A 19,401-nucleotide genomic window follows, 5' to 3' on the forward strand; every position below is an offset into this window, starting at 1 on the left:
AGTCTAGAAGCAGCAAAGACAAAACTATTTTGTTATCTGAGGCTAGCAGCACAAACAGATTTGTGTACATTTAGTCATGTTTGAGTTAAAATAAGTTCATACTCTATTAGAAATGTGTTTGTGTTATTGACAAATGGCTCTGTTGTAAATACTAAAATATTAAATTCAGGGTGGAATATTGCAGACATTTTAGGTCACAGCTGCACATTTCATTAGACAGTATGATATTCTGTAATTCTGACCCATGTTCAGAATTCTTCCACATGAAGAGCAATTATTTCAACAGTGGCCTACTGTTAAGGTTGAGGCATTCAGCAAGTTTAACAAAGTGATGCAAGGTTACTGTTGTCACCAAAGCTAAGGAAATAAGCTGCTGATATAGGGCGACATTCAGGCATTAACTGGTTCAATACTGCACATATCTATTTGAAAGGAAACTGTTTTCTCAGGAGGAATGCTAGCTGATTCTTTAGTATTATGGTTCCTATGTCTAATATTATAAGGAATATAAAGGTATAACAATTTCATTGTCCAGTACCAACTTCAGTATTAGTCATTTTCTCTACATTTCAATCAAAAGAAACAAACAAAATGTAAAGTTTTGTATTACTGTATCTGAATTTAATAAAGTATTCTAACACTTTCGATGGAAAGTATTAACATAAATTAATTCTTTAAGTAATACTGCCTGATAGTCTCTCAGACGGAACTAATTTTGTAACAATAATAAAAGTGTTATATGGTGGCAGAGGCAGTAATCCTCTTAACTATGATTGTTAAAGAGAAATCAAAATCACCCAAAAGTGAATTCATGTTAACAGCAGGCTAACTTTTTTTCCAATCAATTTTTTTGATCAGAAATGAAAAACAAACTCTGATCAATGCATCGCTAACTGAATATTGTCTATTTCAGACACTAACAAATGACTGCAGCAAAGGTAGCAGATCACATAAGAAAAAGCAACGCAACACTGACTGGACCTCCACTAAGCAATGTTTCCCAGATCCCAACCAAGAGCGAGAAGATGAAAAAATACTATGTTCTTCTGAGCATGCCAGATGGATTTATCTATAATCTACCAACCAACCTATTCCTCAACACTGGCCTTAAAAAAGACTGGGCTTGTTGTAAGGTCACTCATATGGTTTCAGAAATGTGGGGATTACAGTAGTTTCTTTGTGATGGGGAGGTTGAGTAACAGAAATTTTAGTCCTTCTTTAGTTGAGAAACTTTGCTGAACCTTCACCCAATACATTTTGTTTTCAAGATATTTGTGGCACTAGTGGTCTTTATTCTCATTAATCAGACAGGAAATGGGCAAAGAGAGAAGGTACTCTTTCATACAAACATGAAAAAGGAGTAGTATGCAAAACCAATAAAACCAGCTATGAAAAAAAATTGCTAAATTTCTAATATAGCTTTCATTTTCAGGCAGAATTGTTTTGACATCTTGCTTGTCCGTTTCCGATTTGTTTAGATTCTCATCATCTGATGCAAGAAAGCAATCCAAGCTTTCTTGCATCAGAATTACAGCAGAAACCATATCTACTCTTTATATCTACTTGTTGTCATGAAAATATCAATATGTGCAATATAACAACCACAAATATTTGATACGCTGAATATTTGATATAATATCACAATGTATAACATTTTCAGCTAGTTGGAAACAATCTAATGATCCTTAATGCTCGTACCTGATGGATTTTTACATGACTGCCTCACTAAAATTAAAGTGATGGAGACATTTCATATTAGTCGTTCATTTAATATTTTAGAAAGAAAAATGTATGAAAATATGGATGATCAGAATTTCCATTGATAGTTTTGTAATTTAATGTTTTTTGTTATCCAGGTGTAATCAAATCTTGTCAGTAGATTCTGACATGTGTGTCCTCTTTAAGTAGGTGAGGGCAGTTCGTTTCTGTCAAGTCGTTAGAAAAAATAAGAAGCCACCATTTTGGTTTGTTAAATAGTTGATAATCAGGGTCAACCTCGAAACACCATATCTGTAATTTTTGTCTTAAAGTCTGATTGACATTACCATCAAACTGTGAAATTCATGCAAGGACCCAAAGCTACCATTAGAAAAACCTGAAACACACACTGAGTTAACATCATCAGTATTCAATCTGCTGGCAAAGCAGAACATTTACTACTAGACTAGATCATTAGTGCCTGACGTGGAACCATGAGGCAAGATTGACTCAACCTGTTCTGGTATCACCTAAACAGGTATACTGTGCACAATATAAAAAAATCTGGGTGCATAAAAACATACAGCTACATAGATAGATTTTATTGTCATTCAATTGTACATTTAAAAATTTACAAATTGAAATAAATTCTGTTGCAAGGCTCCAATAATAAATAAATAAATAAATGTATAAATACAAATACATACAATAAAATATTAAATTAATGGGAGTTTAGTGGTCTTATGGCATGAGGCATGAAGCTGTTGTGGAATCTGATTGTTCAGCATTTGAATGTGCTGAATCTTTTCCCAGAGGGCACATTTTACAGTGTATAGAAAGTGGTGAGGTTTGCACTTCTCATCCGATGTAAAAAGTTCAGACTTTGCTGAGCTCTCTTCACCAAACCAGAGGTTTCCATGCTTTGAAAACATGGTTTTCCTAGGTTTCAAAGGTTTTCATAGTTTTCATGCTTTGAAGTATGAAGTATCAAGGTTGTTCTAAACTGCTTCATACTGATAAGTAACTTAAGTTATCTTAAGATATATTGTGTCATTGCATAGCTGATTTGGACCACTTGGACCATCTCAATGGGCTCTTTGCACGTCAGCTTCTGAGGCTCAGTCGTTTCCGGTCTATTGAAAATGGCATTTTACACTTGGTACTTGCAGGGCTGGGCCAACGTAAAAATTAACGATGTACATCTATCCGAAGCCCCAACAAGTAAGCTGGAGAAAGGTTTTAAGATGTATGCCTTGTTATACATTTACGGATACGAAGGTGAGTTTTACTTTCTTTAAACTTTGCGGCTAACATTAACTTTAGCTTATGCTAGTAGGCAATATTCTCTGACATTTTTCTTGTAAAAATGTGCTATTTAAAGTATCTAAACATTTTAATCCATTCTAAGGGACAATGTTTTTACCTTATTTTGTACTTATTTTAATGTATATTTTGTGTGATTATTGCTGTTAGTGTCAAACAGAGACCAAGTAATGGGGGAGATTACGGCTCAAACTTTATGCTTCTGAAGCATGAGTAAGCACAACAAGTCCCATAGTTTAAAAGTAGGACAGCACTGATATCAGAGTTCCAGTTTAGCTGACTTTTCAGGTTCAAAGTTGCTGCTTTTAGAAAAATATGGCCGCATTCTTTAAGGTCGCCGTGTTATTTCGCATTATTACTTTACATGTTTCTTGTGAAGAGCTCAAATTGGATGGTGTTTATAGCAGTGTGTACAGGTGGCTCAGTTGTTTGGCTCTCTGACTGTGGTCTGCTCACTCGTTCCCATACACTCGCTCTTTCGGGCTGAATACAGAAGTGATTCCAAAGAAATAACACTGGATGGCTCCTTTATTTACCAACCGGTCCCCACGTTCCCCCCGGTAGTTTTAGGTTGAAGAAGCTGATCCAGAGTGAAGTGAAGGCTGCAAACTTTGCTGTGCGGCATTAGCTTTAACTGGTAGCAACGAATATTTACAAGCCACTGTCTTTTTAATTCATTATCGCTTGGCAATCCATGAAAACTTAAAAGCCCATTATATTAGAAAGACAACAATGTGCATAGTATTGTTTTATTTGAGTTTGAAATACGACTTTGTCTTTTCTAGCTGTCATGGTAACTCAAAGGTGAAACAAGAAAGCCGCATTTTGCTCATGTGGATGTGACATCAGTGCCGTATGTGCAAAAAGCCCATTGCTGATAAATTATAAACATTATTTTTACTTTGACTGCTCTTAATACAGCTACTTTCAGTCAGAAAATATGAATGCCTTCATGATTTAATTTGTGAAACTGAATAGTGGTTGTTGCTCAGAGGACATAGATGAGATGTTTATAACTGTATTGGATTCCTGTGTGTATTGGGAAGAGAAAATCATATGGCAAAGACAACACACCACATGGACAGATTTCACTCATGAAATTTCAGATTTAAATCTTCTAAAACCTCTCGAGATCAAACGTGAGTTCAGAGTAAAGAAACCTGATCAATGAGGAAGAAGCAAAGATGATAGTTTGTGGACTATTTTTAACAGAGGAAAAATGATGCAAAAGACTTTCTGGGTCATGGCAGTTGTTTTCTCTTCTGTGTCCGCTTTCTGTCACCTCGAGCTCTTATTGGCTACACATCGCATTCAACAGGCTGTGCTCACGTTTGTTCTCGAGAGACACCCTGTGATATTGTGTCAAGATGATCTAACATGTTGAACACCTCTAATTTGAACACCTCCAATTTGAGATCAGATTCAGATATATTATTTTAATACATATAAAAAAAATAAAAATTTAAAAAAAAAAAAAAACAATAAAATGTACCAAGAAAAATACATAAAGTATAAATCAATCCAGAACAGTCCAGACCACCTGCTAATCAGACTAGATCACTCTTTACACACTACATACAGTTGGAATATCTCCTAAGATTGTTTTTAGAGCAATGGCGATAATAGAAGCATTAATATTGTTGGAATGGGAAAATGAGGTCAAAGTCAGCATAATTATCTTGCCATGTGAGCCAGGCACTTCAAATCCTGCACCTTCAAGCTTAAACAAAAGGCTATTATCATTTATAACCCAAAGAGCCCACTAACAAAAAATCATCATCACCAGAATTCAGAGAGAAATTGAAAGTGTTGCTGTTTTTTTGTCAACATATAGTTTTTGATTAAAATGTGATTTATTAATTACAGATCCTGAAATTTAGTCAATTAAAAGTTCTATTCGAGTTCCACCACTTGTATTTATATATTTTATAAAGTATTATTATTATTATTATTAATACTACAGCTTGGCACTCAATCTGCTTCAATGCTAAGACCTCCATTAGAAGAGGTTGCTGGCATTTGCACACAGCACTCTTCATCCTCCACAGTGAAAAGCGGCAATCCCATGCATGTGGAGTGAGACAATGACCCAATAACAGACGCAGCCTGAACCTGAGAGACTGTGAGGTAAAAGCATCCCCAGACAACATTCTCCAGGGATCTTCACTTGTTTGAGTAGTTGGTGTTATTGATATCCAGCTCCAGTGTCACATACAACTTAGTGGTAATCCTATCTGCCCACAGGGCCCCAACTTACTACTTCCATCTTCCACTCCGCTGGCAGCTGACCGTGAGGAGTGATGAATGGAGGAGTCGTGTAGCCAGCCGAGCACACAACCCTCATAACATGTGTGATCAGACATGATCACACTGACTCTATTTTATTGGCTTTAACTTTAGATATAAAGAAAGCTCAACACAATATTATATATTTAAAATCATAAAAGTACTTTGTCAACAAAGTGTATTTAATAAAGGATGTGCATACACACATTTCTTGTGTATAGATCTGCTGCTTATTTTTTTTATACCCCGCCAGGGGGTCTTTTTGTGGGCTCTAGTGTCCCTTATTTTTTATTTTGGAAATAGGCTGACAGGAAAGGGGGGAAGACATGCGGCAAATGTCGCCGGGTCCGGGAGTCGAACCCGCAACGGCCGGGTTGAGGACTCAAGGCCTCCAAGCATGGGTTGTGCCATCCCCTGCACCACCATAGCACGCACAATCTGCTGCTTATTTAATATTGACAAATTTGGAACTTTAACTTTACAAGACTGATAAAGACATTTTTTTCTCCGATAATATTACCTGGTTTTTTTCCTCACACTTCATTGTTTCAAATCATCAATCAAATGTTAATATTACACAAGCATAACCCAAGTTAAAACAAAAAGCAGTTTTCAAATGATGATTTCATCTATGTGAAGAGAAAAAAGACATCCAAAACGACCTGAATAATCCCCCCACAAAGTTACTGACATTTGTGATTCTCAAGACTCCTAAAACCATTGAAATGTTTTTTGTTTACCCTCTCCAAACTGACAGCGAGGATCTTTATATATTAAAGAATAAAAGAATGGAACAGTGGAAAACCTTCCCAAGAGTGGCCCAGTCTAAGAGGAGAATCTAGAACAAAATTTACAGCTCTGCAGGCCACACTGCCACAGTGAAGGTCAGAGTTCATGGTTCAATAAAAAACAGAGACACACAAAAAGAGAACCACTGCTGACCCAAAAGCACCCAAAGGTTTCTTTTACATTTACCTTAAAGATTTTGGAGAGAATATTCTGTGGAGGGATGAGACAAAAGTAGCACTTCCTGGAAGATGTGTACCCCATTACTTATGGTGAAAAACTAACAATGCTAAAGAAAAAGAATATCTTACCCAAAGTAAAACATGGTGATGGTGTTACGGTCTGCAGCTACTATCCTGCTTCAGGAACTGAATAACTTGAGTTAACTGATTAATTCTGTGAGGATTTGGATTTTGTGTGTGTCGTGTGTCTAATGTCATGTATTCCCAGTGCTACCAGTTTTCCTTGCCTCATCCCTCATCTGTGTTGCCTGGATTTCTGTTCACCTTTTGTTTATTATTAAAACAATTCAGGGTCCAGCCATGTTTGTCCTCTGCACAAAACCTACAACTCATGACAAATTCTGCTCTCTAGCTCCAAGTCCTGAAGCAGGACGTCTGACTTGACTTGAATCAAAATAACAAGAATACTAGGTCAGGTTGGTTTGGATAGATGTCTACTGTAGTAAAAGTAATCAGAATATAAAAAACTGCTTTTTGAACTTACTCTACTTATCTTAACCTAAAACTACATTAGTTTGATGTAGTTTGATTTGTAGGACAAAACATTTTTTGTGACTGTGATGTTGGCTCTAATATTATTCTTTTCACAATATAAAATGCATTCAAAGTCCTGATTGAATATTGTATTAAGTCTTTAAAGGAAGCTAAAAACTGTTCAGTCAGATAGCTTAGAGAATCAGTCATTAGAAGCTTAAGCAGTTTGTTTTGCAGCTGATTTACTGATTAACCGACTGAACCCTTCAAAACATAAAAACATTCCCTGATTACTGGGTTCATTCCCAATCTCATCCTCTGTTTTCCCTCCCATGTTGTTGGGCTCACAATGACTCAAAGTCATCAGCTATTATGGGAATCAAACGAATGACGTATCTTCCATGAAACCTCCCCTGATTAAGATCTCTTCGTGTGACAACAGTTTTTTGCAGCTCTGATTGCCAGTGCTGATCCAGTTTCCCACGCTGCCTCTCCAAGTAAGGAGCTGGAGCAGGTTTTGTTTGGCTTGCTGCTCTGTTTGGATGAGATAATAGGTTACCTGCCATTTCTTATTCAGAACTACTTTGAAAAAAACATTAGTTTTTTCTCAACTAAACACAGGAATCATCCTACTCCTCTGTCATCAGCAGCTGAAGCTATGCACTGAACTGCTGAACCAAGACACAACTGTGAGCACCAAAGTCCTGTATTCATAGGAAAGACGTGGAGCTTTACCTTCAAAGCCCCCACACAGGAATGTGATGTGTCCAGACAGATAACTGGTGATACACACAGAGGTGGCTCTTGCATCAGAGATGCCCTAGGTGAGCCCCCTAAAAAAGCAAACACACACACCCAGTACTCTGGGAAAACCCATTGTATCATGATACTTGACAGAAACATTAAAGGAGGAGCTGTCTACTCTTTGTCCATCTCTGTGAATGCTCAGACAGATAGATGGTAATCAAATAGTCAGCAATATTTTTCATTCATAGTGCATAAGACAGGACACATTCCCTATTGACTGAAGATGCCACTCAGCAACAGAAACCTTCCCGACCAACTGACAGATGTCTGACAACATGAAATAGACTAAAGGATCTCCAAAACCACCTCTGGATACAGATGTGCCCCAGGTAGCAGAAGTGATAAAGTCAAAAACATTAGTCATTAACTTGTTCCAGAAAAACATTTTTATGAAATTCTGAAGAAAATAAACTGAAATAATAACTTATGCAGTTTAATAATCTATGACATGATCAACTTACCGGCCATGAGAACTGGAAGGGAATGACAATCTTCCCAGTGTCGTGACTGCCTTTCTGGCTTCCTCTGAACTGGAAAGTATTCCCACCAATCACCTTGGTGATTTCTGACCCATAGGTGCATGGTCCGCCAATCTTCACCTCCTGCTGGTATTCCTTTAAGCACACCCTGAAGTAAGTATCACACTCGTCCAGGCCGCAGTTCCCATCTGCCTGGCGGCCCTCCGAGTCACAGCAGTCGCCGTTCAGGAGCTGACCTCTTGGGTTTTCCACCGAGATGAGTTGCAGCTCAAAGTAACCCGAAGACTGACACACCTGAGGGGCAGACAGGTAGGTGAAGAAGGCTAAAGTTGCTTGTCTCTACTGCATGCTTTCAATGTGTGGTATGAACAGACAGAAGTCATTTTCCCATGTGGTGTTCAGCCAATCAAAGCCAGAAATCCTATTTTTCTTTCGCTTATTCATGAAGTGCATCCAAACAACGTATTTTCACCATCTTCAGGCTGTAAACACCTCCATCAGCAGTAGGTTCTTTGATGCACATTTATTTTGGTTAAATAAAAATCCAATACACATTAGAGATAACTGATTCAAGAACTGAAAGGGGACAGTGAAGTAATTCCTTCCTTTTCTGCTTGCTTAACCTTCCTCTATGAAATGCATCACATTTCTTCTGCTTTAGGTTTTATGAACCACACAAATAAAAATGGGATTACTCAGGGTCAGAATCAGCATGTCATACCTCCAAGGATTAATCTAGAAATTAATTGACAACAATTTCTAGATTCTTTTGAAAGGCTTGATCAGTGTATGTGTAATAATTAAACTTTAAAGTGGTTAGAAGCTCAACAAGCCATCCAGTTTTGTGTACTATGGCATTCCTATTAGGAAATTATAATACTTAGACATAGATGCTGCAAGCTTCTTGTATGTGTATTTGCGCTTAGTAGTATAAAATTTTCACCTATGCAAAATAATCTAAGTATATTTTTGTTACAGTGCTCAGCAGCTGTTTATGAATTTGACCCATCTAAGTTTCTCTGATTGATGATCAGAAAATCAAATCCTGAAAATTCCAAATGTTTTCTCCTTTCAAATCCAACAATTTATGGACTATAATTGAATATGTACTTATGTAATTATTTACTTGAGTTTCATAAAAAATCTGACAGATAAACTTGTATCCATAAAAGGATATAATTTGTTTTCTTTTCACAAAAGGGTTGGTTGCACATGTTAAAAACTAGAATTGTTTTCATTAAATAGTAAAATCCTCCTGTGACGTGATTGTTGTGAAGCACTTTGGTCTGTTGAGGTTGTTGTAAATGTGCTATTTAAATAAACTTTGACTTGACTTATAATAAGAGTTAAAATTTTTAAAAAAAAACTCAAATATGATGGTCAGATTACTAATTTGTTATATGAATTTTGAATTATCTGAACAGCATATTTCTTTGTTTCATTCATCAGAAAATCAAAGCCTTTTAAAGTACAGACCGTTTATCAACTCTTTCTGAACTGGCTTGCTGAATCACAAAGAGCTGCAGACGACTGGCTGCTAAAAATCAATCCCAAACGTTTTCACCTTCCAAATCCACAAACACTGTTGGAGGAGACATGAGGCTCCAACTGCTGTTTGAGTTCTTAACAATTACTAGTAAATAAAATAGGGATATGAGTTCTCGAAAGGAGAACCATTCTTAGTGAGTCATGACCCCCAGTGATGCCAAACCTCAACTTTGGGGACCACTGCACCAAACTAACCAAGTTTCTCTGAAGTTGATTCCTGCAGCCATGTGTTCAGAAAAAGGTGAAATTTCCTAGTTCATGTCTTCTTAATTTTCAGGCTGTATACTTTCTGCAGATACTGTACGGTCTGCTAGAGCTGCAGTTCAGTGCAATATTTGGAGATGCAATTCAGGTTGCAGCTGTGCAACTGACCTTTAGCCTGAAGATTTTTTTTCTCTTCCCAAAAAAACAACAACTTTAAAACTGACTAAAAAGAGATCAGACCTGTTAAAGTGTGTATATATATATATATACCATTTGCTTATGCAGCAAACTGGAGATTGCCCCACTAATAACAGACATTTCAGACATGGATCATTACTTCACTAATTCAAAGTGACATGATTAAAAATAATACGCAGGTCATGCTGCTGAGAAATATTTGCATTCACTGAAGGGAGTATATTTAGAAATAATAGATGTGACTTCAGCTCCAAATACATGATGGAGTTACAAAATATGGAAAACAATAAAACATGGAAAAAGCTGAATCAAAAGCAAAGTTATCATCTAGCTTGGAGAACAACCTGATCAAGTTCTCACCTCGGTGCATACAGTCAGCAGGAAACACAGTATGAAGAAGCGATGCGCTTTCCCCGGGTTATTCCACATGTCTCAGTCCGCTCAGAGTAAAGACTCATCAGGGAAAAGAAGCAGATATGTGCGCCTCAGAGGGTCAGAATAATGCTGGAGATGGAGGGAAAGCAGTATCCAGATAGTCGAGGGCGTGCAGGTCTGCAGGAGGAGAAGCGCACCTCTACCGCTGCTGCCGCTGCTGTCTGAACCGCGTACAGTCCGCCTCCCTCCGCCGCTCCTCTCCGGGATATGAGCAGCGGGACAGCGCAGCAGCAGCGCGTCTCAAAGCAGGATCAAGGAGGCTGCTGTGACTGGCAGTTCAGCGGGCCAATCATAGTCCAGCGAGGTGAACCGTTTCTAGCTGAGAGCCAATTAGAAGGAGAAACTCAATAAAGGACTGCTGATGGATTTATTGTTGAGGTCTCTGATGCGTTGCTACAAGTATTTTAACAACCGTAAGCATTTAGTCGAGTCATTTATTTACAATATTAGACTTTTAGAATTTTTTTCCCTTAAAACCTGAACGTAAGGATGGTCCTGATACAATATCTGCTTCCATTCTTATATTCTTATGATAAGAAGCTGACTAAAGGTTTATCCTCTAAATGAGGGCCATAAATGATCAATTAACACATTCAGTTCAGTGTCGTTCTGTGTTCCTGCGTCCTTTTCAGTCCGCTGGGACAGAGTACAGCCGAAAGCGCCCTCTACTGACAGCTAACTATGGCAAAGTCTTGGATATGAGACCTATGTGAATGGATTCACTAACATACACAGAAAAACAAAACACTGTTAGAATCTCATCAAAGTAGTTAAGAAAATTTAAATCAAATAATTACATTAAAACCAAATGTAAAAATGCACGTTTAACAAAATGTACTACATTCCACCTTTAAGATAATCTGACTTAAAATAAACTATTACTAGAACTATAACTTTTTACAAATCAGTGCAATATGAATAAACTGAAAAAGAAAGAACAGAAAGAGGCTGATGGTGTTTACCTGTAATCTCTGCTCCTTTAGTACCAGCTTATTATAGGTAGGATATGATACATTGGTTTCCTACAATCAGATGAAGACATTTTTTAGAGGAAGTTAAAATCTTTATAACCTTAAAACTAAAAAACTATTAGAAATGCCATCTTTGTGTTTTTACAGTAAATCCAAGTTCTATAAATCATTTGTGCGCATCCTATATATAATGACACAATGCGATATTTCTTAAGCTGGCAAGTGATTAGCCCAAAGTTGGACTGAACAGTAGTTCATCATCTAGTTACTAAATTGGAGGTTGGAAGAATGCAGAACAACCAAAACGGTTCCAGGTTTAAAAAGTAAAACTACTGACGTGTCTTATCTGTTCACATATCTTAAAGAGATTGTGTTGTGCTTATTTATCTTTACTGTCCAGGATATATTCATGACAGCAGTCTGTAAGGATTCAACTGGAGAAAGTTAATCTGAAGCACCTTCAAGAAGTGTTTGGAGTCTACAGCATGGCTGCTGTTCACTCCATTTGTCACAACCATGATGAGTTCACAAGTGGTTTGCTAAATTCAGTTCATGTTTAACTACTACAATGACACCATGTAATAAGAAAGAGCTGCCTTGATCTTCATTTGTAGTTGCTGTAATTACAAACAGTACCAGAGGAAGGCTCCAGCTTCCTCTGGTCAGAAACAAGAAAAACAAAATCCATAAAAACAATGAAATGTTACCACTTTGATGAAAGAGTGCCACTTTTAGCACAACTCATTTATCATTAAGCTGTAAATCAATAAAGTATTTAAATCTTTAATATATACTCTTAGTCCAAATGTGGCAGCAATCACAGCAGATGTAGTGAGATGAGTTTCATTGAGTTGGTGCAGTTTATCACCATCTTTGTTTAAAAAATACTAACGTGTTTGAATCGTTTTAGAAGAAGAACATGAATTGTTTCTGAAAGACCTTGCTTGTGTTAGTAGAACTATGATGACACTTTTTCTTTTGTTTGTGGGGGAATCTGAGTTATTGACAGAAGCTCTGCTGCTTTCCAAAACAAGAAAAACATTTTAAAATCTTCTAAACAGCTAACAATCATTTAAAAACTGACAGTGTCCAAAAATAAATATTTCCAATTTTCCCATTAACAAGTATGCAGTGTCTCCAAAATGTATACACCCCCTTGGATACTATATCATTTTTATTGCTTTCACTACTCTGTCATAATCAACAAAATTTGACCTTTTTCAAATTGAAAACTGATTTCTTCTCCGGTGCGTCTGTCAGATGCCGCTACTTCTATAGTGGGTCTGTCCGACGCCTTCATTGCTCCTCATCACCTCCGAGTACGTGAGCCCACTCCTCATCACCAGCACCTGATGCTGTTTCTTGTTTCTAAGGATTCTCACAAGAAACTTACTCCCATGTCTGCTTCCACATCATCAGTTTCTGCCCTGCAGCATTTTTTTTACCAGCAGCAGAAGAAGCTGCCCTCACTGCTGCTTAACTTCTGGAGCTGTCATCCTCCTGGCCGTCACAGGAGCTGTTTTTCAGTCTACCACTACAGCTGAAGCAGCTATACCAGTTCACAAAGTTCATAACAACATGGATGGCAGAGTCTGGAATGGATGAACTTAACTGACCTGCACATAGTCCTGACATCAACCCGATAGAACACCTTTGAGACGAATTAAGAGTGCTGACTGTCGGCCAAGCCTTCTCGTCCAACATCAGTGTGTAACCTCATAGATGTGCTTCTGGAAAAATGGTCAAAAATTCCAATTAACACTCCTAAACTTTATGGACAGCCTTCCCACAAGAGTTGAAGCTGTTCTAGCTGCAAAGAGTGGACCAATGTCATATTGAACCATATGAATTAGGAATGGGATGTCACTTAAGCTTTTATGTGAGTTAAGGCAGGTGAGTGAATACGTTTGGCAATATAGTGTTTGTAAATATATGATTCCAACTATATATATATGAATTGAAACACATTAAATAGAATACACAAGGGAGGGTGGGAGGAATGTATGTATGTATGTATGTATGTATGTATTTATGTATGTATGTATGTATGTATGTATGTATGTATGTATGTATGTATGTATGGATGGATGGATGGATGGATGGATGGATGGATGGATGAATGGATGGATGGATGTCCCTAATAATAATGATAATAAAGATGACTGAGGTCAAGGGGTCTGCCATGTCTCAGCAGGCCCACTACACACAAGCCTGTACGGAAAAAATGAGTATAAACAATAGACGGGTGGATTAAGAATGGAATACCACTCAAATATATTTACTCATCTGCATACACAGATATATAAGAATAGTGTGTGTTTCAACAAGTTCAAATTGTGGCCTATTTTAACTACATTTGAATACATAAATAAATAACATTTGATTAAACTAGTCAGAAAACAGAAAGTCATAATATTCATTAAAACTTTAGATTTCACATATTTGTAAGGTATAAAACAATAGCAGGAAATGTTCTTATTTTGAAATGGCCTCATTGGTTTTAAGATGTATTAGCCCAGGCTTACGAGGAGTGTACCTGCTTCTTATCAGTTTAGTTATTGTGTTTCTCTGTATGTTTAGCCTGATAATACCAACTGAAGCCGAAGAGCTGAGAGACGGTTATCTGTTCTCCACAAACTCAATACATGCCAAGGGTCAATGTCTGGGAGTCGAATACTTTGACTCCCAGACACTGAAGCTCTAATGTTTCTTGCAATAACTTGCTTGTGTCAAACTCCATTTACCACTGCAGGGCCTGTTGACATCAGACTTACCGTATATTGCTGATTAACTTTAGACTAATCATCAGGGAGGCTCTGACTTAGGATTATATTTTACTGGTTCATCTTGGATGTCGACATTTATTCTATCAGTTAGAAAGGTTTGGATCAATCTACAACCACCTGCTCAGCACAAAAGAACTCTGTTTGCTCACAGCCCTGAAGCCTTTCACCTATTTACACATTTTGGGATAATGTGGTAATACCCCTTTACAATCTTTCTGCAATCCCTCTGCAACTCCAAGGTAGCATGTTTCAACAGACAAGAAGTGAAAATAATACTAAGCAGTGCATTGTAAGCATTGCATCATGAAAGGCAAATGGTAAAAGATTTTAATTGTAGACATGACAGGCAGTCATTTTTGCTATCTTAAGAGGACTCTATAAAATCTGTTGCACAGATTGGATGGAGAGAGTTTGGGAATATCACCAACTTTACATTTTGAGAGTTTTTTTTGCTAAAGAGAAATATCCTCACATCATGATGCTGCCTCCTCCATGTGTCACCATGGGGACAGTGTGCTCAGGCCAGGGTGACGTACAGACCCGTTTTTTTGCAATTATGTCATACAGTTCAGTGTTGGTCTCTACTGAGAGGCTTGTGGCTAACTGCAAATTAACACCCTGGTTTAACACACCTGGATGAAATGATGGCTTATTAGCTGGTTTCTGCAGAACACTGACATGCTGAACAGGTACCTGCCAACAGGGAGAGAACTAAAACATGCCTTTGGTAAAACTGTACTCCCTCGTGTGGTAGGCATGAGGCTGTTTAATGAGAAGGCAGTTTGTTCTCACACAGACCATCACTCTGCAACTCAAACATGTGCAGACACTAATCCTACCATGCAGACAGGTCAGTCAGCTAACTGCCTGATGGAGTTCAACAGATGGCTTCTGACACTCTCCACCAGATGTTTCCTCCCAGGATGGCAGGTGCAAACACACACCCCCACACACATGTTTGTCACACTATAAATGTGGGGACTTTCCATTGACTTCCATTCATTTCTACAGCCTAACCCTAACCAAAACTTAATTCACACCTTAGTCCTAAACCTAACCCAGAACCCAAAAATAACCTTGCAGTGGGTCCCCACAATGTAATTGTGTAAGGAAAATGGGACAGACCCTGGTTGGGCATTTCATTTAAAAGGAAAAAACAGTTAATGTTTTTGATAAGGTGCTGTACATGACTTAAAGAATAAAGTGTAAAAATTGTGCACACAAATTAAAGAAGAGGAAAGCCTTAAAGTAAGACATTTGTTTTTTTCTGTGTGTTTATTTGGTTCCTGTGGTGTCATCTCATGCCCCTGATTGCTGCCAGCTGTGTCTCGTGTTCCCCGATTACCTTCCCCGTGTATTTAATCCTACCTGTGTCTGTGTTTTCTCGTTGGGTCCTTGTCTAAGTTGTCATTGTCTTCACCAGTGCTACCTGTGTTGAGTTCCTTGCCTTCTGAGTTCACCAGTACTGCCTGGACTTCTGTTTTTCTGTCAGAGCTTTGATTAAATCATCTTTTTTCCACTCCACAACCTGGTTCCTCCGCATTCATCCTCACCAACTACCGCACCTCATGACATGAATGGACAATTTTTTATTAATTAAAAAAAATTATTAAAATTTACAATGAAGTTTTACATTTAAATGTCAAATGAGCAGAAATGCAGTTTTCCTTCTCTTAACAGAGAAAGTCTGTACAGAGTGTTTTGCAGATTGGAACATTAGCACTAATGCATGTATGGTTGATCTGTCTCAAACCTCTGCTTTCTGAACATAAACTGGTGGTAGTGATCATCAATTAAAACATCACCAGTGATGTCAGTAACGCGTTACTAATGTCGAACCACTTTTTTCAGTAACGAGTAATCTAACACGTTGCTATTTCAAATCCAGTAGTCAGACTACAGTTACTTATCTAAATCACTTTGCGTTACTGTGCGTTACTATTTTCTTTTGGAATTGAATTGTATTTACTCTACGGGTCTTGTTGAGTGATTGCGGTTTCTATACGACAGTGTCAGCAGCGACAGAAATGTAAACAATGGAGGGAGAATGGTACGGTGGCCCTGAGGTGCAAACCACTTAAGCAAATTGAAAGCACAATTACAAATTACAAAAGCACTACAATATTAACAAAACGGAAGGCGTATGTCCCAGTTGGAGACCTAAGAAATCGCTGATTGGACTACAGCTCATTTTTACTTTTGAAGTTATTGTGGCTTTAACGTGTTTTTTAAAAACATGAATGTTCTCAGTGATCCAAAGCCTCTTGCCACAACTGCTACAAAAGTTTGGTGATGGCTCAACCAGCTCTTTTCCACAGTTTGGGCAATACATGGCGACATGACAGTATTCCCGCTTCCTTTGCTTCTCATTAAAACGAAGCACACCAGAGTAACCTCCGGTTCAAAATTAAAACGAGCTGTAGTCCAATCAGCGATTTCTTAGGTCTCCCACTGGGACATACCTGTTCCGTTTTGTTAATGTTGTAGTGCTTTTGTAATTTGTAATTGTGCTTCCTTAATGTTATAGTGCTTTCGTTAATGTTGTATTGCTTTTGTAAGTTGTAATTGCGCTTTCAATTTGCTGTAGTGGTTTGCACCTCAGGGCCACCGTAGGAGAGAAATGCACATTTTTGGAGGAAAAACTAGAACTATTTTGAGTTTCTGTCGGCAAGCCCGAATATTGGGCTTGTCTTTTTTTCGTATTTTTTTTAAGTCGCTTGCAAATTGGGCTGCATTTTGGGCTAGTTTTTGAACGTGAAGTTGCTCCTTTGGGCTTGGAAATAAGCAGAGACTCATAATAAACTCCAGAATGTGACTGACATCCAGTTAGTTTTAGTCAGGCCTTCCAGGTCCATCTATTCCCGGATGATCCGTCCCGCTGTGTCTTTAATGTCAAGCTAATATATTACCTGTGAATTTCGTCGAGCTTCGCGTCACGCTCCAGAAAATTGTAAACATCAAGACTAATATGAACAGCGCAATTAACGTGAAAACAGCCACGAATGAACGAGTCCCTAAAGTTGTGCAACTGAACGCCATTATAATTATTAATATTAAGATAAGTGTCACAAATCTGTGCAGCAGCCATCTGAATTGTGGAGCCGCAGGAGGAGCGCTGTGTGCTGTCACACTCTGACACCAAACGCAGGGCCGTAACGCACAACCTGGAGGCTGGGGGGGTTAAAATCCTTCTTAGAGTTTTCCAGACAATAGTGGACCACACAAAAACATACACAAAGTTATGTTAGTTACTTTCCAAATCAAGTAGTCAGTAATCTAACTAAGTTACTTTTTCAAGTAGTAATCACTAATCTGATTAAAGTTACTTTTTCAAAGTAACTATGCCATCACTGATTATCACAGTGCCATAACTGTTATCTAGAACTACTGATGTTGGGCAGAGAAGTAGTTAACTTTTTATTAACCTCCAAGACTAGAATAAACTAGAGTTTTTAGGTTAGCACTTAAAAATACTGAAAGAAGAAAAAGACAGGAGTGTGAAGTATTTCCCAGAATGCTTAATGTTTTTGCATCCTTTGTTACATCGTGAGTGAGATGGAAGTGTGTTACACTGATCTGACTCTTGTGCGTTATTAAAGAAAATGTTTACTTTAATGCAACTGACAGTTTGTAAAGCTTGAGGATAATGTTCCGTTCATACTGTTTTTGAGCAGAATTCATTGTATTGTTTAATAGCCTACAATTCATTATCATATCAGATCATTTGTTCATGCAGTTTGAAACAAGAACTTAAATCATTCTATAGTAAAATAAATAGTAGTTTTAACTGGATAATGCAAAAATAGAGAAATGTGTGCTCTTTAACTAGGTGAGGGCAGGTTTTTTTGCATATTGTGAAACAATTAGTGATCTCAGTGGTTTTTGAAAGATGCGATGTAGCAGTTTCTTTTGCAAGGCTATGCTTAAAACCAAACTAAATATGAATTTGTTTATTGATAACATAATAGTTGCTGTACAACAACCTTCTGCTGGAGTTCAGACAGTACTGGAAGAACACTTAGTGATCAGACGTTATGTCATCAGCACTAACAGATGATAGGACACATTTTCTTAGGTTAGTTAGTAAATTAGCCAAAATGGGGTCGAATTATTCTCTATTTATTATAGCGTGTCAGGTGTTGTTTTTTGGAGAATCCTATTTTTTCTTCAAGCGAACATCTGTGATGAACTCATCTAACTTTACACCTCTAGTAACATTATAATAAAACAGAAGTACAAATGTTTTTATGGACCAATTTGTAAAAAGACGAAAATGCGAAAAAAAATAAAAAATAAAAATAAGGTATTTTTGTCAACATCAGGAAACATATATAGGCTCATAGAACCACAATTTGCTAGGAATGCATGTTCTCTGCATAATTTATCCAATATAATTTGAAAAGCACAATTTTTTAAAAAGTTGACAAGGACAGGAGAAGAATCCAGTGAGTTTATTTTTGCAAAACTTTGAAATCAGCTTCTGTTCCTCAGATGACTTATAAAATAAAAGCAAAGCTATGGTGATGACTCATTCGTACAAGAAAAATTAGAAACTCTTCACACATTCCTTCTCTCTCTCTGGTGGTTCTTCCAACCTCCACGTTTTTTTCCTTCATGACTCATGAGCTACTGTTTCTATAAAGGTTTGTGTCAGAAATCAAAGTGTATGTTTTTAGGAAGTATACAATTGCACCTTCACCCTCAGCTTACAGCAGCATGCAAACAGACAGATGGCTGAATGAGCTGCCATGGAAACGTTTACAAGTCTCGTCCTGAAGAATGCAAACGCAAGTCAGTGCAGCTCTTATCTGACAAAAGAGCAAACTTTAGACTAAGTCTTGTTCCTGCTTGCCAGTGTGGTCTTTCAGCCACAAATATAGCAGGACATGTAATAGCTTCCTAGAATGGATCCTTATGCTTAGAGCCCAGAACAATGCAAGCTAAAGGGAGGTCATAAGAAAAAAAAAATTCTCCCACACTTATGAAGCTGCTGATGATTAAGGGAGTGTGAAGAGAAACATGATTCACACTGAAATTCCCAGCAGAAGATGAGAAAAATAATGCTTAATATGACAGATCATGGTTGCTCACCAGGCAGGGCAGATGTGTTGATTAAACAGAAGCTGTCAGACAGTCTGAGGTGAACATGTCATAAGCGTCTGCA

The 19,401-nt window shown here is 37.7% G+C and overlaps 1 protein-coding gene across 4 annotated transcripts in view; it reads right to left on the bottom strand.

Moving 5' to 3' along the window:
- LOC114155575 (protein jagged-2-like) overlaps positions 1 to 10,703 on the bottom strand; it is a 71,108-nt gene extending 60,405 nt beyond the window's left edge. For all 4 annotated transcript variants that reach the window (XM_028035527.1, XM_028035526.1, XM_028035525.1 and 1 more), the window contains exons 1-2: positions 10,406 to 10,703; positions 8,078 to 8,389 (exon numbers count right to left, since the gene is read on the bottom strand). In XM_028035527.1, the coding sequence (XP_027891328.1) occupies positions 8,078 to 8,389; positions 10,406 to 10,474 (381 nt within the window). In that variant the 5' untranslated portion in view covers positions 10,475 to 10,703. The remainder of the gene's footprint in view (positions 1 to 8,077; positions 8,390 to 10,405) is intronic.
- Positions 10,704 to 19,401: the final 8,698 nt, after the last annotated feature.

This window comes from Xiphophorus couchianus, chromosome 13 (assembly GCF_001444195.1).
Source record: "Xiphophorus couchianus chromosome 13, X_couchianus-1.0, whole genome shotgun sequence".
Classification (NCBI taxonomy): domain Eukaryota; kingdom Metazoa; phylum Chordata; class Actinopteri; order Cyprinodontiformes; family Poeciliidae; genus Xiphophorus; species Xiphophorus couchianus.